Genomic DNA, 25,615 nt, shown 5'->3' with positions numbered 1-25,615 from the left:
TTCTACAAAAATTCATTCAAAATGCTGAAGAGAGAATACTTTATTCTAAGAAGTTAGTATACCTAATTTCTTTTTAATTAACTGGAAAAAAAAATCTAATAGATGAAAACCCTCAACAAACTAGAAATAAAAATAAACTTAACCTAAATTTGGTCTAAATAATTATTTAATTTACAAAAACTACTCCTGACCATCATTTAAAAGTCCACAAATGACAAATGCTGGAGAGGGTGTGGAGAAAAGCAAACCCTCCTACACTGCCGGTTGGAATGCAGTTTGGTGCAGCCACGTGGAAAATAGTACGGAAATTCCTCAACATTAGGCATAGACTTACCATATGACCCAAGAATCCCACTCCTGGGCACATATCCAAAAGGAACCTATTTCAAAAAGACACCTGCATCCCAAAGCTCACAGCAGCACTACTTACAATAGCCAAGACATGGAAACAGCCTAAATGTCCATTAATAAAGAAGAGGTGGTATATTTATACAAAGGCATACTATTCAGCAATAAAAACTGACAACATAACGCCATTTGCAGCAACATAGATGTTCCTGGAGAATGTCATTTTAACTGAAGTAAACCAGAAAGAGAAAGAAAAATACCGTATGAGATCGCTTATATAGGGAATATAAAAAAACAAACAAAAACATAAATGCAAAACAAAATCAGACTTACACTGAATACAAACTTGTGGTTGCCAAAGGGGCAGAGGGTGGGGAGGAACAGACTGGGATTTCAAAAGGTAGAATAGATAAACAAGATTATACCGTATAAAACAGAAATATATACAAGATCTTGTGGTAGCTCACAGTGAAAAAAAAAATGACAATGAATATATGTATATTCATGTATAACTGAAAAATTGTGCTCTATACTGGAATTTGACACAACACTGTAAAATGAGTATAACTCAATAAAAAAAAAAGTTGAGAAAATAAGGGTTACATTGAAGTCAGAAAATAGTAACAACACTGTAAGAATAAAATCTGCTACAAAAAAAAAAAAAAAAACTTCTGAGCTCTTTCCTCCTCTCAATACTTCAAATTTTTCCAGTAAGAATTTATTTCTAACATCCTGTTCTTTGAACAATGGAAGGACATTTAATCAATATATTTCCATAAGAGATGGTTAGTTTTTTAGATGATACCATCTTTTTTTTGTAAAAGAGCAGAAATACTAACCATAGTTTGGGCACACATACAAATAAGCATTTTAAAAACTGTCTCTCTGAAGTGTGGAGTGAGAGAGGAAGGTTGACAAGAGTACATAAACTTCTCATCTTCACTTTTTCCACTTCAAAATCTAAAATCTACCATGTCTTGGACTTATTTGTGCACCATTTAGAAGCAAACTGAAATTTAGAGACCCCTCTTTGTGAAACATAACGTAGAATCCAAATAATTGATCACCCACTGTTACCATTACTAGTACTAATATACTTCATATGTTACCATTTTCCTTTTACTTAATTTTGTTTGGGGACCTTTAGTTCAACTGTTACCCACATAAAAGTTGGCTGTACTTCGGACAGAAAGAGGCCATTGACAAATACACAAGAAATCACCATCCTAAGTACTATTTTCACTATTCATGACTTTTCAGAGAAAGTAATAAGAAATGATAGTAAATGCTTTTTTTTTCCTTTCATGATTATCTTCTGAAATAACTAAATCATCCCAACCCAGTCCATATTCCCATATTTAGATCCTTCCATACCCATGAATAATCACAGAATAAGCAGTCAAAGTTTTACTCCCTATGCTTCAATTGCATGTCTTTCATATAAAAATAATTCAAAAACTCAGTATTACTGAATTTTTAGAAAAGATTATGTTAAAAGAACTCTACATTCTTTCCCAGTGACCTTACTATGGGCCAAGCACTACTCTAAACATGGAGCTTATGATCTGTAGCAGATCTTAAAGTGATTTGTTAGTAAAGAACCAACAAAACATCATTGGTTATGTCCCAGTTATGCTTTAGAAACCAAACTTAAAAGTGCTTTTGCTCATGGTATCCGTGTGCTCACACAAATAAAAATACTCTGATCTTCTATGGAAATAATAAATTTCTACTCCCAAATGGTTTATTTTACTTCTGCCTAAAATTACAGTTGAAACCAAAGGCCAAAGATTAAAAGGTAAGCTAAGGAGGTACTAACCAACATTATGCTATGTAGCTATACTAATAACAGATATTATTAGCCAAAAACAGTATTATAGATATTTATTTCATTAAACTGAAAGATGCACTTTGTCCATTTTGCCTGTATTTACTCTCAAATGTGTAAGGCAAAGACTGTTAACCATAAAGGGAAACTGAGGTATCCTCCATCACAGAGGGAAATTCTTACAGTAATAAAATAAGTATTAACATAACAAGAAGGTAAAATATAGTAAAAGAACAAGTAATACAACAAGTACAGGAAAAAAGTCTGAAAAAACAAAAAGCTTTTGAATGACACATTATGAAGCTTTATCTCACTAGCAAATATAAAATCATGTCATCCAATAACTGGAAAATATATAGTCCAAGAAAGGCATGTGAGTTCACGGTTAATTCCAATTCTGTTACTTATTAGCTGTCAGACTTGAACAAACTTATCTTCCTTGTGCCTCAGCTCCTTCAATGGTAAAAAGCGATGACAATAGTTTCCTTAATGAGATTTTGTGACAAATTACTATCTATAAATTAACAGAACACTGCAAAGCACAACCAAACTACTCAATAAATGTGTAATAGTCGAGGTGGGTTTTTTTGCAGTCATAGGTTAGATTATGGGAATTCTTAACACAAAATTTATGGTAGGACTATGTCCCAATAGAGTAAATGTTAATACTGCATTTACATTTTTTAAAAAATATAATCAATATTGCAAAACATTTAAGACTCTCAATCTATAATATCTCAAATTTTCAGTTTTTAAACATGACAGACTAGTGAACAATTCAGTGTATGTGAGCCAAGAAAAATAAATCACTAAATACTTCCTTTGGCAAATTGCTTACTTTATCAGTACCTTGCTCTTTTTTTTTTCAAATGTGGATTAAAATAACATACCCATTTTGATAACTATCAGTAACTTCAAGTGAATATTTTAAGAATAAAAAATTCTTGCTACTTGTTAGAAAATAATTACTAATATGAGAATACATTTTTCTAACCATATCAACTGAACATTAGGATAAAATATAAAATAAGAAACAAAAGGTTCTCTGTTACTTATCTAAGATTATTTCATAAAAGTGTCTTTTCAATTTGGAAAGACTTTCAGGATTAACAAGTGAGAACAGCATATCACAGTGCAAGGGTTAGGTAAAACTGGTTTAAGCTTCCTGTGTTCCCGTCTAGGAACAGAGTAAAAGGAAGAAAAGGTTTGTCTATGTAAATAAGTACTTACACTCTAAAGGGACAATTTACTCTAAACTTACTGATTTTTATTCTAAATTTTAAAGTGAAGGCAATAAGAAGTATGGAAAAAAAAAAAGGGACCTAGTTTCAAGGACATTTTGTGTCTTCCAGTTTTGACTGGTGCAACAGCCATTCAGGCTCAGACAAATTCAAAGATGAATCATGAAAAAATAAGAGAAAAATTATATTACAAACAGGTTCAGTGGTATGTATGCTATAGCAAAAGCTGGCTTTAATAGCAATTTTATTTCAACAGATGCAAGATTTGACTACTTAGCAATAATCAATTCTGCTAAAATGTGGATTAAATCTTACCAATATGCCAATTCCGACATTTACTGTATATCCTATTATTTAACTAGTTGAGGCTATGTTCAGAACAGGAAGTTGAAAATAACCTTACAGCTTTTACTAAAGTAATTCCCCAGTATTGCTTTGAAATTATACTCCTAGGTTGTTAAGGAAAATTCTTCCAAATGTATTATTTAACTGACAATCTTCAGTCATCATCTACTGTTGGCTTGATGGTTACTCCTCTTCTTATTTGACCCCAACCAATTAAACTGTAAAGTGAAAATAAAAGAAGATGTGAATTTTAAATACGTTTCAGTACAATTAATACAAAATCTAATACAAAATCCTGATATAACTGATCTTACTCTACTCTTCCTAAATTCAAACTTATTCCCATGAGATGTTGTTCTATAAAAAAGGATCCATATTACCTTCTTAGATTCTTAGAGCCTTATATATGGGTTTTGGCCAAGATGAATGACAGAGAAGCAAACAAGGAGGTGCTATCATAAATAATGCTCATATTTTCTTTAAAAATACCTACTTATTCAAAATGAGGAAACAAGAGCACTTCAGGTTCTGACAAGGAATGATGCCAATGGACACATCAACTTAATTTAAAAAATCTCATTATCAATCATTTACTCTTGAAAAATGCCTCTTTCATAGCACCTTATCAGATTATAATGGCTTTAAAGGGAAATAAGAGAAGAGAAAGAAAGGAAGAACTAGAACAGATAATCTACAAACATAATAGTCTCAACAGGAGAGGGACCAAAGTTCCCTGGAATCAATGACCAGACTGGATTGATACCTCAATTTTACCTTCTAGAACAAAAGCCACCACTCACCCCACAAAAAGGGATAAAAACAATTCTAAAGAATATAATAGAAGAACAGTTAGCTAAAACAGAGGACTTGAGTCTGCAGAACCTTGTTCTACAGAACCAACAAATAAACAATATATTGACCAAAGAGTTTTGAGAACCTGCAGCAACCAAGCAAATGTCCAACAAAAAAAGCTACACTCAAATGGAAAGGAAATTTTGCGGCATTTCACTCATCTAGTGCAGCACAGCCAAGAGGAGGCCAACCAATTCCCAGTTCCTCTTGTAAGACAGAAGGGAAAGAGAACTTGTTTTCAAAGTTCTGGCTTCTCTAGGGGCTGCTCAAGGAAAACTAAGACATATAAAATAGTTGTGTAAATGGAAAACCTGGAAAAAAGAATACATCTCCAGGGAAGATGCATGCCCAGAAAGGCCTGAGAAGATCATAAGCCTTCAAACTGGGTTGGTTATTGAAGGTCTTCTCCTTCATGAAGTCAGTTTTCAAAGAAGGGGAGAGGCGGTTTTTTTTTAATGCCCAACTTTAAGTAAAAGAATACAAAGCACACAAAGACATGGGGAAACATGAACATGTCCCATACAAGAGAACAAAGTAAATCCCTAGATACCAATCATAAAGATATACAGGTCTTGGGTTCACTTTAAAACAACTCTCTTAAACATTTTCAAAGAGCTAAAGGATGACAGATATCTAAAGAAAACAAAATGATTTATGAACTAAGTGAGAATTAAAGAGAATTCATTAGAAAAAACTAAATAGAAACGCTGAAGTTAAAAAAACAAGGACAATTAAAAAATTCACTAGTTTAATAATAGCAGATTGAAACACTATCAGAAAATAGATAATGTATCTTGAAGATAGGTCATCTGAAACTGAGTCTAAGAAGGAAAACAAAACAGTTAAACGTAAAAAAACATCAACTGAAGGACTTATGGACACTGGGAGGATGCAACACAGGTGTCCCAGGAGGAGAGAGTGGCAGACAGCTTATCTAAAGAAATATTAACAAAACCGAGAAAAAAAGCTCATGAATAAATTTACAAAGCTCTGAACACTACAACTACATTAACCATAGAGAACAGTATTAAGATACATAGTGATCTGCCTAAGTCAAAGACAAAGGTAAAAGAGACTCTCTATATATAGGAGCTTCCATAAGAATTATCAGTGGACTTCTTAGTACATACTTTGCAGGTAAGAGGATAGTAGGATGACATACTCAAAAGTGCTGAAGGAAAAAAAAAAAAACTACCAAAATAACTATCAGCCAAGAATACTGTCTTGAAAAACTGCTTTCAAAATGAAGAAATTGAGACTATCACAGACAAAAGCTGAGCAAATTCATTATCGCTGTAGCTGCTTTTAAAAAAATGCTAAAGAAAGTCCTTCAAGTTGAACTTAAAAGATAACATACAGCAATAGAAAGCTATGAAAATAAAGACAAATATACAAATAAAGTAACCTGTATTATTTAATTTTGGTGCACAGAATCTAAATAACAAAAACATAAAAAGGTAATGATAAATTCATGAAAATGAACATATAATATGCAAAGATATAATGTGTCACATCAATAGCTGTAAGTACATGAACAGATGTTTAAAGAGTAATCTATTGTATGTGACTGAAGTTAAGCTGTTATTAGTTCTGAATAAAATAGTTTAATGTTAAAATGTTATATGTAATCCAATGGTTACAACCACCACCACCACCACAACAAACCTAAAGAATATACACAAAAAAGTAACAGTCAGGTTATTTCCAAATAATACAGCAACAAAGTTGAAGAGAATTCCATTGGCCACTGTGGGTAAGGAGCATCAAAATAAAAACAAGCAGTAATGGATCATAACCTACTGACCAAAACAGACATCTCTGAGTCCACGTTACAGTATCTAAATAAGCAAATAAATAGAAGAGAGGAAATGCCAAATGATAAACATAAAGAAGTAGTACAGAATTATGATATCCCCAGAGTTAAGATCATTGTCAGTTCAAGGAGGAACAGTCAAGTGAGGAAAAGGGAGACAACTTGATGAGAAGCATGGTATTTGTACAGTCTTAAGGGTCCTCCCATAGTCTATTTGTTAGGGTGCAAGCATAAAAAGAGAAACTTTTAACAAAAAAATCAGGTGCCTCAATTGCATAAACCAAAATTAACCTCACCAATTAGGTGCAGCCAGATATTGTGTGCCTTTGTGATTTCTGGTAAGGACAAAACAGAAACACACAGCATTCTGGCCTATAATACACAACCTAACTCTAATAAGACGAAATTTAAATTGGGGGAAATTCTATACAATAACTAACTTGCATTATTTAAGTATCATTTCATGTTAAAATAAAAAAAACTTTTAAAAGTTCCATATTAAAGAGGCCATGGGATCATGAAAAGGAAAGGTAATCCTGGGTTGGAGCAAGAAAAATGCAAAAACAACACTGTTCAGAGAGGTGACAAATTAAAAGAAGTAATGCAGGTTTTTGTATTTTATCAATGTTAAAATTCTTACACTAGCTGTCTTAAAGAATATCCTTATTCTTAGGAAATATATTTCATACTGAAATATTAAAACTCCAGTTATGCAACCTACTCGGCTGTCTAGGAAAAACTAAGATGTATGATTATACATGTGCTCATGTAATAATATGAACACTGAATGTTTATGAAAAGTTAAAGGAAACTAAAATATTGTGTCTGAATTGTTTGATTTTACATGTATTCTGTCTGAGACTAAAGGAAAGCAAGGTGCAGTACCTTAACTAAAAGTGATCTGTAGCTTTACAGGTCAATGTTAGAGTATAGATTTCACTGATCCAAATAGATAGCTGAGAATTAAAATCATTAGAACCGCCTGAATTCAAGGAAAAGTATATTTTTGTGTGTAGATCTACCATCACGAACTAACACTACAAGAAAATGTGCTGTTTTCCTGACTACTAAGTGGCAAAACTGACAAACTTACCGCCAGTGTTTCTCAACTCTTCGGCTAAGGGCAATCTTTTCTCCTACTTCTGTGCACACAGGATTAGTGAGAACTATTTTACCCAAATCAGCCTTGACTGCACTAACTCTTCCTCCTGTTGAAAGGGATCCTATGTTCACCATAAGCACCTCATTCTTAGATAGCTTTTGCACCTAAGGAAGTAAATTAAGAAAAGAATAAACTCTTAAATCAAGCACATGCTTTCCAAAATAAAGTGAGAATTTACCAAATAATGCTGGAAATAAGTAAACTATGAAGAAAAAAAATTCTCCAAGGATTACATTATAATAGAATTTGTAGCATATATACCCTACAGATGTCAAAATAAAACATTATTTAGCACATACTGAATACACACAAGGTCTAACTCTAAACCATGTAGTACAGTATAGATTAATCAATGAAACTCAAAATTTTGAAGAGATTTATGGCAAAAAGAATTGACAAAATCTCCTGTAAAGGGCAATAAGAGAAGAACACATACACACTATATAATTAAGTGGGTTATGAAGCTCTAATTCCATTCATGTAAACTAACTAGGCACTTACAGTTCCTGGCCTCTGTAAAACTGGATAACATGTACTATATGATTATTAGCTATCATACTGTCTGTTGTTGTTGCTTACATTTACAGCCTTCTGATAAAATTCACATCAGTATTTTTAAGGGATTCATGTTTCATTAAAAAAAGTCAGATAGTAAGAAAAATAAGTGTTCAAAGAACTCCAAATAATGAACATTAAGTTTTATAAGCACAAAAGTCACATTCAAAATAATTTCTTTCCTATTGCTTTTTCATGACAATTTTTTGCTAGTATAAAGGAGACTTTATGACCATATACACACAGAATTTTCAATAATGTAATGAGAAGAATATAATCATTCCAAGGTTGCATACATGAAAGAAAGGTAAAAATTTAAGCACTGTTATCAACCAGTAGAAAAGCCTAAGGAAAACTGAAGAATGGAATCTGACAGTAAACATGTGATACAGAAGAGACTGTTACTATAAAAATCCCAGTGTATCATTCTTTTGCCAACTAGTATCTCTTTCTCCCTAACCAGTATATCTTTAGCTCTTTTAATGTCAAAATACGTATTACGCATCTCATTCCTTTTTAAATGGCATTTTCCCTAGAGCTGTTTAAAATAGTAACTCTGAAGTGAAATTGCTAGGATGGTTTGCACACGTAAATATGAAATGTAAACTTTCTCTAAATTGTAAATGTTTATTTCCATGCAACTTTGCTAATAAAATCATACTTTTTTTTTTTAAGTTACACATACACTAGAAAGAGTAAGCCTTTGTAATATGTGACATAAAACTTTTTTCTGTTGAGAAAAACCCAACTCTGCCTTGGTTTACAGCTTGCTATTACACAGAATATTCCAAAGTATTCACTTTTTTTTTTTTTTTTTTTGGTAATTCTGTTGTGACGACAAAGGAATGAAATAAAACTGGTTTGAAACATCATGATTTGTCTGCGTTTCTGAATTATAAACAGTATTTACTTTTGCTGCTTTTTTGTCTCCTTCTGTGCGTACGCCAAGAAGCCGTCTGAGTAGGAAATAGGAAATTTCCAATTCTGTAAAGATCTCTGGTAAAGCTCCAACTGCACCAAGCACCTGCCCCACCATTCGATCAGCCCGGCACAAAGTGGGGTCAATTTTGGTTCCAACTCCTAATATACAATAAGATATTAATACATACTCCAAAACTGGTATTTTCTAAAATGTCCACAGATGTAAAATTAGTCAAATCATACTATATCTATATATTTCAACCCAGTTAACTCATACCATGTATCAGCTACACAATCAAAATTCCATAAAATTCCTAATTAAAATCCCTGCTTTATCAAAAACTACAGAAACAATGGAAACAAGTTAAGTGTTGTGGAAAATTAAATAATAAAAAGATCCTCTTGATTTAAGTTATAAATAAAGGAAAATGAGATACCTGCTTAGCTCAAAATGAATTTCATTTAATAAGATACTCGGTCTTAATAAATACTGAAAAGCGCAGTCTGTAGTGTTTACTTTACAGAAATATAATGGATAATTTTTAACGCCGACTGGCAGATATTCAGGGTTATAATTACACCATTCTACCTAGCTGTTTGTACATTCATGCAGTAAAAAGTTACAAGAAAATGTTCTCCGAATTTTTTTGTTCAATAAATCAACACATTTAAACAAAGCAAAAAAAACCACCCACAATAATAGGTAGAAAAGCAAACTTTAGGCAACTTTTCATTTGTAAGAATTTAAAGGAAAAGCAACAAAGAACAATGTAAATAAAAAGAGTATAATGATATATTTTAAATGTTAAATCAGAAAACTTTGTTATTGTTAACCTATGCATGAAACCAAAATGTATTCTTTACATACAAACGTATTCTTTTTAACAAACATAAAAGTCATTTTACAATCTAGAACCAACAATTCAACTACTTGTCTCCAGGTCAATCTAGCTTCTCTATATTCAGTTAAAATATCTAAGCAGAGATACAAACTCTTAGATAATCCATTTCACTACAAAAAGTAACATAAATAGCTACTAACAAAAGTTCATGGATGTAAGTGAAATCCTTACCAATAAGACCCCCAGGAGCAGCGTACTGAAGGTCATTGTGTTCCGCAAAAAGTGACACAATTTTGGAAAAGATTGGTTTACACATTAGTTTTCCTTCACTATCTTTGGAAACAATACCAGGTCTGACTTCTATCTCCTGGCCCACCTGAAACATGTAAATGAGTAATCAAAAATCAAAATCAAAACAGTTATCATTTATGTCAAGTCCTAACTGGCAGATTGCTAAACACAACACCCACTCAACTAGCAATTACTTATAAGATATGTATGACTTAAACATAAGACACTTACAATACAAAATAATAAACAAAACAATACTGATTTTTAAAATTAATTTTTAGATTTAATTTTTAGCGTATTTTATTTTCTGGTTAAGAAGAGTTCAAAATCAAGTTCACCTTTAATACACCTTTTAAAATACTACCACCAGCCACACCACCTTTAAGGTCATCAACCTCACAGCCAGGTTTGTTGACATCAAAGGACCTAATAACTGGGAAGGGGACAAGGAAGAAAAGAAACCATAAAGCTCATCCTATTATTTTAATTATATATTTATCCAAGTTAACTTTTATTCCTTAACAGAAGTAGCCAGTTAAAATGTATACCTTAGACTTAGGGAAAAGTATTATTCCAATACTTACCGTGGTCTTCATTACTGGAAAAATAAAAGTAACTACATCAGTTTTGTGATTATGTTAAGCTTTAAGTATATACTAGGGATTACAATTTTAACTATTACAAAGAAAAGAAAAAGAAACCCTGTTTTGAAGTGAAGCTATCCATTCTAGGCTGAATTATTGCCTCCTTCCCTGCAATTCATACTGAAGTCTAATCCTTGTAGACTTGGTACATCAGAATGTTACTGTATTTGGAAACAGGGCTTTAAAAGAGGTAATTCATAAAATGAGGCCACTAAGTGAGCCCTAATCCAATCTGACTGGTGTCCTTATTAAAAAAAAGGAAATTTGGACACACAAAAGATACCAGAGGTGCATACAAACTGAGGAATATAATCTGAGGAGAAAGCATCATACATACAGCCCCACAGAGAGAGGGTGGATTTACTCCACTGGTGCATTTGTGAATCTGTACCTCTGGGACTAACAGACAGTAAGCAGAGTTATGGCCTACCATGGGGGCAAGTAAAGGTATTTATAGCAGGCTGGTGTACCGTACCATATCGTACGTGGAGGCGGGCTGGGGTTTGTACTGACCCTGTGGTCTACCATGGATTCAGGTGTGTGACTGCATGCTTGCTATGGTGGGTCTAAACGCCTGATTTTGGCAGATCTGCACTGGTAGTTCCTGGGGCTTGGAACCTGGGGGACACCAGAGCAGATGCAGACATTCCCATAGATAAGGCAGGGACAAAGGCAGCATCAAAAAAGAGTGCTTTATAAGCCTGCATAACAAGTGACAGACAACACCACCGAGGGCACTTTCCAGTGGACATCTGCAGAGGTATACTCAGTGACTCTTCTTCCCAGCTGAAGCGCTCCAACCCTGCCTACTAAACACCACAGCTTAGAAATGGGTCTAAAAGCCTCTATTCCAGCAACAGGGAAGCTGACCCAGCCCCTGTAAAGGTTGTGACAACCACAGAACAAAAACTGGGTCAACAGCAACAATCAGGTCAGGCTCTGAACAACACCAACCACACCCCCAATCAAAGAGATGACACCCAATGCAGAAAGACATATCATCCATCCATACTAAGAACAGCCTTCCAACAAAGCTATTAGACATATACAGTCTACACAGGAACACTCCCACTTTAAATAAAAACAAAACAAAAACTAAAATAGCCCTTCAAGACCACAGTAGATAACTGATACATTTAAATCCATAGAGCCAGAGAAATAAAAGTAAAGTGAAGAAGCAGAGGAACCACTCCCAATTAAAAGAACAAGAGAAGTCTCATGAAAGAAAGAAAAATGAGATAGACCTTGACAATCTACTATAATAATGATTTCAAGAAGGGGGTGATAAAAGCACTGAAGGAAATCAGAGAGACTATGAGTAGAGACAGAGAATACTATAAAAAGGAAATACAAACTATAAAGAGGAGACAATTAAAAACAGAAAACTCAATGGCTGGTAAGAGCCAAGCTAAAGGCAGTCAAAAGCAGACTAGACAATGCAGAGAAAAAAATAAGTGACACAGAAGACAGGATAACAGAAGTCATCCAACAGAACAGCAGACAGAAAAGCAAATAAAAACTAATGAAAGCAATATAAGGGACCTATGACATAATATAGAGGGTACCAACCTGCACATAATAGGTGTGAGTCCGAGAAGGAAAAGAAAGAGAAAAGGTGATTGAAAAGGTACACACTGGAAGAAATGATGACTAAAAATTTCCCAAACCTAAAGAAAGAGACAGATATTCAACTACAGGAATCCCATAGGGTCCCCAAGAAGAAGATCCTAAATAGACCTACAACAGGACATACTATAATTAAGATGGCCAAGGTTAAAGATAAAGAAACTATTCTAAAGGCAGCAAGAGAAAAATAAAGAATTGGCTACAAGGGAACCCACATAAGGTTTTCAACTGATTGCTCCACATAAACACTGCAAGCCAGAAGGGAGTGGCAAGATATATTCAAAATTCTGAATGAGAAAAAGCTGCAACCTAGGATATTTTATCAAGCAAGGCTATCCTTTAGAATAGAAGAAGAGATAAATAATTTCACACAGAAGAAAAAACTGAAAGAATTCAGCAATACTAAGCTTACGTTAGAAGAAATATTGAAAGTTCTACTCTAAACGGAAAAGAAGTAGGATGCAATAGAAAGAAGAAAACCATAATTGGAAAGGTAATAACTACCATGAGTTGCAAGAGATAAACACGAAGATGTAAAAGAGATCATCAAAATCATAAAATGTGGGAGAGGGTAGCAAGAAAATGTAGGATTTTTTTTCATTCTTTTTATGATGTGTTTGAGTCTACACAATTATCAGTTTAAAGCAAACAGATACTGTAAGGGGTTAACATACTTGAAAAACCAGGTAACCACAAATCAAAAGCATACAATAGTTAAAAAAAAAAAAAGAAATGAAGATAATACAAAAGAAAATTATGAAATCACAAAAGAATAACAAAAAGCAAAAGAACTAAGATGAAGTATTAAATCAACTGGAAAGTAAAGTTGAAAATGGCAATAAACATACATCTATCAATTATTACTATAATTGTCAATGAACCAAATGCTGCAATCAAAAGACAATAGTAGGAGACTGGATAATACAATACAAGCCTACAATATGCTGCCTACAAGAGACCCACTTCAGAATGAGGGATTCAAAGTGAGAGGATGGAAAAGGATATTTTATGCAAATGGAAATGACAAGGTAGGAGGAGCAATACTCGTATCAGACAAAATAAACTTTAAAAAAGAAGTCATAAAGAAAAGTAAAGGACACTATATAATGATCAAAGAGCAATACAAGACGAGGTTACTACAGCAGTTAACAAATATGCACCCAATATAGGAGCACCTAAATACATTAAGCAAATACTAACAGACATAAAGGGAGAAATTGATGGGAACATAATTATACTAGGAGACTTAAACACTCCATTAACATCCTTGCACAGATCTTCCAAAAGAAATCATAAGGCAACGGAGATACTAAGTGACACAATAGAACAGTTGGTCTTGACTGATACTTTTAGGACTTTATAACCCCAAAAAACCATATTACACATTTTTTTCAAGTGTACATAGAACATTCTCTAGGACAGACCACATACTCAGGCACAAAAGAAGTCTCAACAAATTTTAAGAGGATAGAAATTACTTCAAGCATCTTCTCTGACCACAATGCCACGATACTAGAATGATAATAGAAATGAACCACAGAAAAACAAGTGAGGAAATAAACTAAACAACATGCTACTATTTCAAAAAAAAAAGGGGGGGGGTCAATGATGAAATCAAAGAAGGACTTAAAAAATACCTTGAGACAAATGACAATGAAAACAGAACCACACAAAATCTAGGGATAGAGCAAAAGCAGTTCCAACAGGGAAGTTCACTACGATATAGGCCTACCTCAAAAAACAAGAACAATCTCAAATAACCAACCTAACTTGACAACTAGAAGAATTAGAAAAAGAACAAAAAAAATCTAAAGTCAGCAGAAGAGAACAAGTAATAAAGATCAGACAGGAAATAAATAAAATAGAGATTAAAAAAATAGAAAAAAAAATCAAACTGAGACGGTTTTTTGAAAGAGTAAATAAAACTGACAAACCTCTGACCAGGCTCATCAAGAAGAGAAAAGAGAGAAGACACAAACAAAATAAGAAATGAAAATGGAGAGACACAACCAAAACCACAGAAATACAAAAAAAAAATAAATAAATAAAAAAATAAAAGAATACTATGAACAACTACATGGAAATAAATTCAACAACTTAGAAGAAATGGACAAGTTTCTAGAAAAATATAATACAAAACACTGAATCCAGAAGAAACAGTTCATTTGAACAGACTAATCACGAGAAATAGAATCAGTAATGAAAAACCTCCCTGTAAACAAAAGTCCAGGACCAGAAGTCTTCACTGTGGAATTCTATCAAACATACAAACAACTCACATCGATCCTTCACAAATTATTCCAAAAGACTGAAGAGGAGGGAATTCTCCCCAAACTCATTCTATGAAGCCACCATCACTCTGATACCAAAGCCAAAGACACTATCAAAAAAAAAGAAAACAACAGGGCAATATTACTGATGAACACAGACGTAAAAATTCTCAACAAAATATTAGCAAACAGAATCATACAGCACATAAAAAACATCGTACACCATGATCAAGTGGGGTTCATCCCAGGGACACAAGGATGGTTCAACATACACAAATCAATCAATGTAATACATCACATCAACAAAGAAAGGACAAAAACCACATGATCATCTCAATAGATGTAGAAAATGCTTTTGATAAAATTGAACACCCATTTATGATAAAAACTCACCAAAGTTGGTACAGAGGGAACATATTTCAACATAATAAATGCTATATATGACAAACCTACATAAGCACAGTATTCAACAGTGAAAAACTCAAAATCTTCCCACTAAAATCTGGGACAAGACAAGGCTGCCCACTATCACGACTCTTATTCAACACAGTCTTGGAAGTCCTGGCCACAGCAATCAGGCAAGAGAGAGAAATAAAAGGGATCCAAGTTGAAAAAGAGGTAAAACTGTCACTATATGCCAATGACATGGTACTACATATAGAAAACCCTAAAGGCTCCACATAATAACTACTAGAGCTAACAAAAGAATTCGGCAAGGTAGCAGGATACAATAACATAAGGAAATCAACTGCATTTCTTTACGCTAACAACGATGTATCAGAAAAGGAAAGTAAAGAAACAATCCCTTTTAAAATTGCATCCAAAAATATAAAATACCTAGGAACAAATCTGACCAAGGATATGTGTGAATGGCAGAAGACCTAAACAAGCAATTCTGCAATGAAGACATATGAATGACCAATAGGCACATGAGAAAAAGCTCAATATCACTAATTATCAGAGAAATGCAAATACAATGAGGTATCACCTCACATCAGTCAGAATGGCCATCACTCAAAAGCCCACAAATGATAAATTCTGGAGAGGGTGTGGAGAAAAGGGAACCCTCCTACACTGCTGGTGGGAATGCAGTTTGGTGTAGACACTGTGGAAAACAATATGGAGATTCCTCAAAAGACTAAAAATAAATCTACCATATGATCCAGGGATTCCACTTCTGCGCATATATCCAGAAGGAACCCTAATTCAAACAGACACCTGTGCCCCAATGTTCACAGCAGCACTATTTACAATAGCCAAGACATGGAAACAGCCTAAATGTCCATCAGCAGAGGAATGGATAAAGAAGTTATAGTATGTTTATACAATGGAATACTACTCAAGTATAAAAATAATAAAACAATGCCATTTGCAGCAACATGGATGGACCTGGAGTTTGTCACTCTAAGTGAAGCAAGCAAGAAAGAGAAAGATAAATTCCATATAAAATGACCTATATGTGGAATCAAAAAAAAAAGATGAACTTATTTACAAAAGAGAAACAGACTCACAGACATAGAAAACAAACTTATGGTCACCAGTGGGGGTAGGAATGTTAAGGGATAAAGTGGGACTTCTAGATTTGCAGATCCTAACTAATACACATAACAAAATAACAAGTTCACACTATATAGGCACAGGAAACTACATTCAGTATCTTGTAATAACTTACAGTGAAAAAGTACATGAAAATGATTATATGTATGTTCATGTATGACTGAAGCATTATGCTGTACAACACAAACTGACACATATTGTATACTGAATATACTTCAATGAAAAAAGTATTAAAAAAAACAGAACACTGTCCATAAACATACAGAAAGCTCCAGTGAATTCCCAGAAAGGCTGAAGTCTTCTACAAACTTGTTTTTAAGAAGCACAGACTTAATGAAATTCCATCAATATTGATACTATAAACTTAACGTAAAAGGAACATGAAAATCTTCAATAGTACCTTGAAATCATTTGTACGGGAGTTCTAACATCCTGTTCTTGTTAAAACATTATTTTCCCATAAAGAATACTGTTTTACTCAATATTGTAATATACCATATATACAGCAAAAAAGTTAAACTTCCTATTTTATTTGTCATTGCAAATACAATATCAGAATCAATCTATCTTGATAAAATACATCAATTTTCATTTCACTGCAATGAGTTTAAAATGGAATGCTATTCTTGTTTTTCATAAACTCATTTCCTATTTTAAAATTCAAAAAAGTACATGAAAATTGTAATTTATTATCATCTCTGTGTAAAGATCAATTAATAACAAATACCCTAAAAAGCAAATAAACAATGTGGAAATGCTGAGTCAATAGTTAAAAGTCCAACAGGTTAAGTCCTTACCAATAAGTCGTGGGTCTGAAGTAAAGTCTCTTAGAGGTACTGGAATTTTCTTTACAATATACTCACAGACAACTTCAATATTGTATTTCAGCTGAGCAGAAATTGGAATAATAGGTGCTCCTTCTGCTACTGTACCTGTAAGACAAAATTCAGAAAGATGAAAATTTATCAGTTTTACAGAATGTTTTATAAATAGATTACAGTAGATTACTAAAGTACTTATCCAGACAACTGTTTACAAATGTAAGCAACAAATGGAAAATTATCATCCTGCTTAAAAAGATCACAACATTTTGTTTGTTTTTCCCTCAATTAAGTATCAAGTAAGATGTTAATGGAACAGACCAAATAAATTTTACAAGCATAACTTCTCCCTTTCTTTATTGTTTAATCTAGCTAATAAAGTCAGCCTTTCTAACAAGTAAAAAAGACAATAACATGCATCAAAAATAACATGCATCAATCAGGTCTTGCCCAAAATGAAAACATAACGTTTAGATAAAGGAACACTAAATATTAAAGAAATCACTGTCACCTGCATTTCTGGAAACAGATACTCAACGATAAGAGTTAGAATAATTACAAAACAAATCAACAAGTAAAGACACTCATTCATTTTACTACCACTGGGAAAGAGTTTTTAAAACATACGCTCACTGTGGCAACACATATACTAAAACTAGAATAAGACAGAGAATATTAACATGGCCCTAATTTCAATGACACGAAAATATGGTGTTCCATATTTTCATTATCACTATAAAAAAAGCTGTTATATTGTTTAAAATTTTGAAAATACAATGTGTTTACATTTAGAAAAGAAAGGAAACCCAATTGGTAACATTCATAGACGATAACTTCTACCTAACATGTATGTTTGTACATCAAACTTAGGGACAAATTCGTTGCTTCTATCAGATAGCTGGCTAAAAGCAACAAAGACACTAAGCAGTACGGAGAGAGAGGACTTGTAACTCATAAATTCACATTGTTTTTGAAAATTACATTAAGATAACTGGATTAAATGCTTCTCAAAGTGAATTGCATTAAGATAACTGGATTAAATGCTTCCCAATATTTACTATTACCACATTCTTACCTTGTACAAATGCAAGGATCTGTTCACACTGTTCCTTAGCCTGACTTTCTTTAACCAAATCAATTTTATTTTGTAGAATCAAAATATGTTTTAGCTTCATAATTTCAATGGCAGCCAGGTGTTCAGAAGTCTGAGGTTGAGGACAGGATTCATTACCAGCTAAATAAATGATGATGAATAAAACACAAACAAGATGAGTAGTAAGAATTAGCTGGGTCCTAATAAAGAGACCTCTGGGTGTATTAAAGCAAACTGCTGGATACCATTGCTAAATGTCTTTGCGTACCTGTTTTAACTCTATGACAGACTTCTCTGGATATTCCCAGATTTTTAACCTCTATTTCTGGCCCTAAGCACAAAAATGGTTCAATGAACCCCATATTCTGGCATTCACATTCTTATGAAATCCTTTCCTTTAAATGTGGAACGCATCTAATGATTTACTTGTAATGAAAAGAATATTGTTCTCAATTTAAGGTTACAAATACTCTGGCTTCCAACCTGGAAGCTCTATGTCTCTCTCAAAACAACAGATTTCATGTCATAAAGGAGAGACAGGAAACAAGAAGAGGCTCCTATGAGGAGAAATCAAGATCTGAGTGAACTTTAAAAACCAAACTCTCCAGTCCCAGACAAGTCCTGGTAACTGCAGTCCCTGTTGACAGATGACTATAACTTCATGAGACCTAAGCAAGAGACAAAAAAACTCCTTAGCCACACAAACAGCAATTGAATGTTTGTTACTCTAGCTACTGCATTTTGAGGTATGTTGTTACATAGTAACAGATAACAAACATAGCTATTCATTAACAAAATGTAAAAACACTATCTGCCAAAATAACAATGTTTCATAAAGAAGTATGTTTTGTCTAGGTCCCCAATAATCATCTCCCCCAAGTTATGATGCTGCTGCCTTATACCATACCTACTTGGCATGTTTGCTGAATTGAAAAGTATAGCCTTATACAGTAAAGCATTTTGCCTTGCCTCAGAAGAAGTCTAGTCCTTGCCTTAGGCTTCTAGAACCCATTCCTTATTTAAGATATATTCTTGTATCTTTTATATATAGTATCTTGAAACCTTCTCATCATCTTTGATATTAATATCTTTATTCAGGGCAGGAGGTAACTACAGAAAATCTTTACTTTAGAGTGAGGCTGTTCCTCTTGATAGTCTTCGAGAGGCTGGCCATGCCAGAAAGACCAACCATGTGATTTACAGTGGAGGATTGGGGAGATGAGGTCTCTGTTTGGAGACTAAAATCAACCACATGGGTAATTAATCACTCATACCTATGAATGGAACCTCAATTTAAAAAAACCCCTGTACAACGAAACTAAGGCAAGCTTCCTTGTTAGCAGAATTTCACATGTAAAGTTACAGTTATACCACGACAGTAATCCCTGCCTTCAAGACGACAATGGACGGTTCATGTCTGGAATTCTCTTGGACTCTACCTTATATGTATATGTCTCTTCCTCTGGCTGACCTTAATTTTATATCTTTTCCTGTAATAAATTACAACTGTGAGTTTAACATTTTCCCAGTAAGATCTGTAAGTCTTGTAAGTTATGAACCTTAAGGATGATTTAAGGAGCATCCTGAATTTGCAGTTGCTATCAGAAGCAAAGTGATCTTGTGTGGAAAGATTGCTCTCCAGCTTTACATTTGGCCCTAAAATTCATGTTGTTTCTAAAAACAGAATCTCAACAGCTCACAAAAGCAAGCACAATCCTAGCTTTGAAAATTTCCACACAGCTCTTGACTTCAGCATTTCACACAAATGACATGTGGATCTAAAAACAGCTCATTATGTCAAAGCTGCAGTGTACAGCACAGAAACATTTGAAAAATACCACCCCCCCAACACATAGTCCTATACAAAATAATTCTGAGTAAGACAGTAAGAAAAAATGCACTGTTCTCTTAAAAATAAAATTTCCCAATACCTTTATAAGAATTTTCACAAGATACCAGCCCCAGGTTCACCTTTATTTAGTATTTCATGATAGCTGGAAGGTGAGCACGTGTATTAACTTGGATGATCTGTTAGTTCTCTTTTACAGCCATTAGAGACCCTAGTTCTCCTTTAGATATTCCACCCTGGACTGGCTCCATAGAAGTATTTTTCAAACCAATTCTGATGTTATTTACCTATTAATAGAAGAGCTGCATCCATCACTGCTGCACCATTCAGCATAGTAGCCATCAAAATATCATGGCCAGGGCAGTCAACAAAGGAAACATGTCTAACAGTCAAGAAAAAACAACCAACTTTAAGATGAATTAGTACTTACCACACAAGTCAGACTTCCTAAAAGTTAAATGTTGTTGAAAGAAATTGTTGCTGCAAATGGCTAAAAACTTGATGCTTCCAAAATTTTAAAATGAGAATACACAAATGTTTAAAAAGTATACATTTCTGAATGCAAGGTATTAGGTTTAAAACTAGGCTCTTTTTTTCTTGCCTTTGGGCATTCAATTGAGCCAACAAGAGTTTATATATACAAAAGATACAAAGCATTCTCAAAATTAAACCGTAAGAAACTAACCTAGTTTAAACATAGGTCCAAGACCTAAACAGACACCCAACCAAAGATAAACGAACAGAAAATAATCATATAAAAAGATATCTCACATTGTACATCATCAAGGAAATGCAAATTAAAAAACAAAAAACTCTATTATAATAGCTAAAATTCTAAAGAGACATCACCAAATGCTGCAGGATATGGAACAAGAGGAACTCTCATACATTACTGGTGGGAAAGCAAAAAGATACAGCCATTTTGAAAGCGTTTGATGATTTCTTACAAAATCAATCTATGCTCTTACTATATGACCCAGCAAATGCACTCCTTAGTATTTATTTACTCAAATCAGTTCAAGATTTATGTCCATATATTTAAAAAAACCTGCATGCAGATATTTATAGCAGCTTTACTCATAACTATCAAAACTTAAAAGCATCCAATATGTCCTTAAGTCACTGAATGAATAAATATGCTGTGATATACATCCATCCAGACACTGAAATACTATTCAGTGCTAAGAAGAAATGAGCTCATTAAAACTTGAAAAGACCTAGAGGAAATTTAAATGCATATTACTAAGCAAAATAAGACAATCTAAGAAGGCTAAATACTGTATGACTGCAACAATTTATTAGCCTGGAAAAGCCAAAACTATGGAGACCAAAAAAAAAAAAAAAAAAAAAATCAGCTGCCAGGAGTTACAGAGGAAAAGATGAATACAGGAAATACGGAGGATTTTTAGAGCAAACCACTATCACTGTATAATCATGAACACATGTCATACAACCTTCTGCAAATTAATACAATGTACAACATCAACAGTGAACCTGAAAGTCAACCAGAGACGATGGATGACAGTGATGTGTCAAAGTAGGTTCATCAATCTTAACAATGTACCACTGTAGTAGGGTATGTTAAAAATAAGAAAGTGCTAGCTTCGGCAGCACATATACTGAAAAAAAAAAAAAAAAAAAGGCGGCTCTGTGTGTAGGCTAATAGCATATCGAAAAAAAAAAAAAAGAATACTGAATGCTCACGAACCTGGATAGAGCTCAAACACGTTATACTGAATGGAAAAAGTCAACTTCAACAGGCAATATATTGTGCATTTAACAAAAAGCTTATAGTAGGATACCACACTAGTGTTTGCCAGGGGTTAGGGATAGAGGAGGAGAATGGAGACATTTTTGAGGTGATGTATTTCTGTAACAGGAAAACAGTGATGTTTATGGAAATCGGCATCGGCATGTGATAAAATAAGACACATGCATACTTGCACTTCATATCAATTCTGAGTTCCTTGTTTTGATGTTATACTGTAGTTTGATGTAACTAGCAGGAAAAATGGGTTAAGAGCATATAGGTCCTCTATTTTATCTTTCCAACTTTGTGACTCTGTAATTTCAAAATTAAAACTGAAAAACATAGAGCATGGCTGTTGGAAAATGAAAGATAATATTACATGTAAAAAGATAAATAATTCTAGTTACAGGATGCTTACAACAAAAAAGTATGGAGCAATGTATTAGCAATGAACAGATTTTGAGTAATGTTAGTAACAAACCACAACTGTGTTATCAGAATGAGAATTGTCATCTAAAAAAGAAATTTGCTGAAGGATCTCCAGCACCTTGAAAAACTAAGTGAAATTGCCTACCTAATGCAGAAAATCTAGCACTTAAACCACTCAGACCCACACACACCCATACCCACACACACACTATGCCTTAAGAGCTGTTACTAACACTTTCAAAATCTGAATGTTCATGTCCTCATAATCCAAACTTTCTTAGGGTAATCCTAATATCTATATATGTTAGACGATGGATATCAGGGTTTTCTTACGAAGAATCAAGACATGCATGACATTCCAAAGATGGGCGGAGAGAAGCCAAAGTGTTAAAAACAGTATCTTTGCTCTTCTCCTAAGAAAAAGAATATCTTTGCTCTTCTCATAAGAAAAAGAGTTTCTTTTTGTTCTTCTCCTATTAAAAAGAATGTCTTTGCTTCTCTCCTATTAAAGAGAGTATCTTTGGCTTCTAAGGAAAAGAAACGAAAGAATCCTGGGGGCAACACAGGGAGGGAGGGACACTAAATATAATGATTTAATTCTGGAACATTAAATCATTTTACATCTGTACATGATTTAGCTTAAATTTAAGTAACTGACCTTTCAATTTATCTTTGTATCTTTCACTATTCAATAACACACTCAAAAAAGTTATTACCAACTATTGTAAACTGTAAATCTCTTAGCTAGAAAATGTTCAAGGTTTCTTACCCACATTTTGGCAAAAATGTACCCACATCATACTTAGGTTTAAATCACTGTTCAATATTTCAATTACGTAGCTCAACAAGCTTAAGACAAAACAGTGTGTTTGGCACAAAAAAGATCACCTGACTAGTTTGAAGTTCCCTTTGGTTCCTGGAATGTCTGTGGGAAACTCATCAGGTGTACTACTTCCACAGGATCTGTAGCATTCTGGCCGAGGACAACTTGCATCATCAAGTTTGTAAATCTAAAGTTTCAAGGAAAAGATCGATTTTGACATTCATATTTATTTGCATATTTAACATTCTCATCCATACATTTGACAATTCAAGGAAAATGGTTTCTTCTTCCACAAAATACTCTGTACCTTAGCATTTGCATATCCAAGCTTGATTGTAATATTTCTTTCTAGTTCATTTTTGAATCTGACAGTGTGAACTCCAGAAATAGCTTTTACCACAGTAGATTTTCCATGGGCAACATGACCAATTGTTCCTGCAAAGAACAAAAAGTTTAACTTATTTGCATCCTATTACACCAAACTTTTAAGTACAATTAAAAATACCAAAGGCATAACTCACTGTAAATATTCCAACCTACAACCAATAGTAATTTCATTTTTTCCCTCCACATATCCTTTTCAACACAAAACTTTTTCTGAAACATAATCAAAGATAACTTACCATGTACCTTAAGACTTTCAGAAACCATATTTAGTCTAACATAAGCTATTCAACTTTTTATTAATCTTAAAAAAGATAAGTTCATTCTAAACATTAATTGAAAAACACACAAAATTTTGTACACTATAAGCAACTTTCCAGTACTTTGTTCGAGGTTATAGAATACATATGCATATAGCATACTACAATGTTTTCACGTATCTAAGTCTTTCTAACCACCTACTCCATACGGGAATGGACAGCATTCTTTGTTTTCCAACAAATCGAGAAAATGCTTTGCTCATAAGGGCTCAAATCTATTCCTCACATATCTGAATCTTCCTTTAATTCGGTTAACAGCACAAAAAGATTAAAAATCATCATTGTAGAGTAGCCAAATAAAACCTCCAAAGAGATACCAGTTTATGCATTTATTCTTACCTATATTAATTGTGGCTTGCCTACTGATAACTTCGTGTGAAAGTGGAGTCAACCTGGTTACATCCTGAAATGAAACGTTTTAGTTGAAATCACACCAGATACCACAAATCATAACTCTGATTTCACGTTTTTTATCTACAGCTTGTCACCATCTATTCAGCTCTCCACGGTTTTCAAAAAAGTATCTTTCTTGTAGAAAGTATTCCTGAATCTGAATCTTGAGGATAATTTGTTCCAAAAGCCCTTTATACTTAACAAAAGAGACAACAACCATTTCCAGTAACTCTAGAAGATCTGGAAGGCCAGGGTCCCAATTCTTAAAATTAATACCGAGGACAGTGGAAAAAGTCCCTTCCCAGACTGAAGGGTGCCAACACGCGCTTCTATTCAGAGGAAAAGGCCCTAATAGCACTTAACTCAATAGCTTCTCAGCCAAAACCTTCAGAGGATTCGAAGTCCCAAGGTTTCACATCCTCACGCACAACGCAGATCTCGCACATTCACTGCTTATACCACCTAACTCCGGGGCTCCCTTCTAACCCCGGATGAAGATAGCCTGTCACTGCCACGACTCAATGGCTCACTGAAGGCTCATTTAACTCCTGAGTTAACGCCAATAGTCGAACGAAACCTTACCAAGGTGGCAAGATCCTGGCGAGAAAGATGCGGCTGGCCCAAAGTCACGGCAGCTTCACCTCCCGCCATCTTGCCCGGAGAGAAAGGAAGTCGTCTGGGCGGTTGCCTGACCGTACGCAGGCCCCCTCGTGCGGGGCGGGGCTGCGGAGACAGGCGGCCGACTAGGACACAGGCCGGGAAGAGGAGAATTACAGTAACAGCACCGGGCTCGCCGCATGGACTTCTTTCCACTTCAGCTTACACAATACCTACAGATAGGATGAAAGTAAAACGTGAGGCAAAGTTTAGGGATCTATTCGTAGCCGACTTCTTAGACATTTGTGCAGGCAATATTGAGGGCATCCCCAAAAAGACCCTTTGTTGGGCGGATGGGGCAACCCGGAAGAGGGCACTGCAAAGAGAGTTGCTTTATTTGCTTGTGTGTTGTTGGTCGTGATCGTTTTCTAGAATTTAGGAATCCTGTTTTGAGTATGGAAACCAGCATAAAGGGAATGTTCTTTATTACCAATTTCGATGATTTAATGAGGTGAGGTTGGGTGGAGCCCCATCGTTCTTGATGTGAGGAGGCTGCCAGCTAAGTTGCTAGCCATTCTTAAGGCACTGTTCATTTGCTGGGAGGCTTATGGGGCGACGGAAAGACGCCTTCCAGGAAAAGGGTGAAGGAAGGGCTTAGTGGCCCAGGTTTGGCAAAAGCAAAGTTCTTACCGTAGCTCTCAGAATTTTAGGACAAGGCTGTGGTCTTAGAGTGCGCTCGGAGTGTTACCACAGTGCCCTGAGTAAGTTTTTGAAAAGCAGATATAAGAAAATGCATTTATTTAAAAGAAATAGGGGGAGTAGGATATAGCTCAGTAATAGAGCTGCTTAGCATGCAGGAGG

At 34.3% G+C, this 25,615-nt stretch overlaps 1 protein-coding gene across 1 annotated transcript; it reads right to left on the bottom strand.

Annotated features, from left to right (window-relative positions):
* Positions 1 to 2,215: 2,215 nt before the first annotated feature.
* LOC102504218 (eukaryotic translation initiation factor 2 subunit 3, X-linked) lies at positions 2,216 to 24,857 on the bottom strand. Its single transcript, XM_006193195.3, has 12 exons — positions 24,740 to 24,857; positions 24,104 to 24,167; positions 23,368 to 23,495; positions 23,126 to 23,247; positions 20,346 to 20,440; positions 18,192 to 18,350; positions 17,093 to 17,227; positions 10,537 to 10,631; positions 10,139 to 10,283; positions 9,055 to 9,224; positions 7,521 to 7,693; positions 2,216 to 3,980 (listed from the first exon to the last, which is right to left on the bottom strand). The coding sequence occupies exons 1-12, from the start codon at positions 24,806 to 24,808 to the stop codon at positions 3,917 to 3,919; spliced, it is 1,419 nt and encodes a 472-aa protein (XP_006193257.1). The 5' UTR covers positions 24,809 to 24,857; the 3' UTR covers positions 2,216 to 3,916.
* Between the last annotated feature and the right edge of the window lie 758 nt (positions 24,858 to 25,615).

The sequence above is a fragment of the Camelus ferus genome, chromosome X, assembly GCF_009834535.1.
Source record: "Camelus ferus isolate YT-003-E chromosome X, BCGSAC_Cfer_1.0, whole genome shotgun sequence".
NCBI classification, from domain to species: Eukaryota; Metazoa; Chordata; class Mammalia; order Artiodactyla; family Camelidae; genus Camelus; species Camelus ferus.
Note: the sequence above shows the minus strand (reverse complement) of the source record. Positions and strands in the feature narration are given on the sequence as shown.

Excerpts from the sequence above, each read along its gene's own strand:
- LOC102504218 (XM_006193195.3), bottom strand. The coding sequence starts at position 24,808 with ATGGCGGGAGGTGAAGCTGCCGTGACTTTGGGCCAGCCGCATCTTTCT. Across the intron at positions 23,496-24,103 it reads GCAAGCCACAATTAATATAG|GAACAATTGGTCATGTTGCC; the intron begins GTAAGAATAAAT and ends TGTTCTTTGCAG. Across the intron at positions 3,981-7,520 it reads AGAGTTGAGAAACACTGGCG|TTTAATTGGTTGGGGTCAAA; the intron begins GTAAGTTTGTCA and ends TTCACTTTACAG.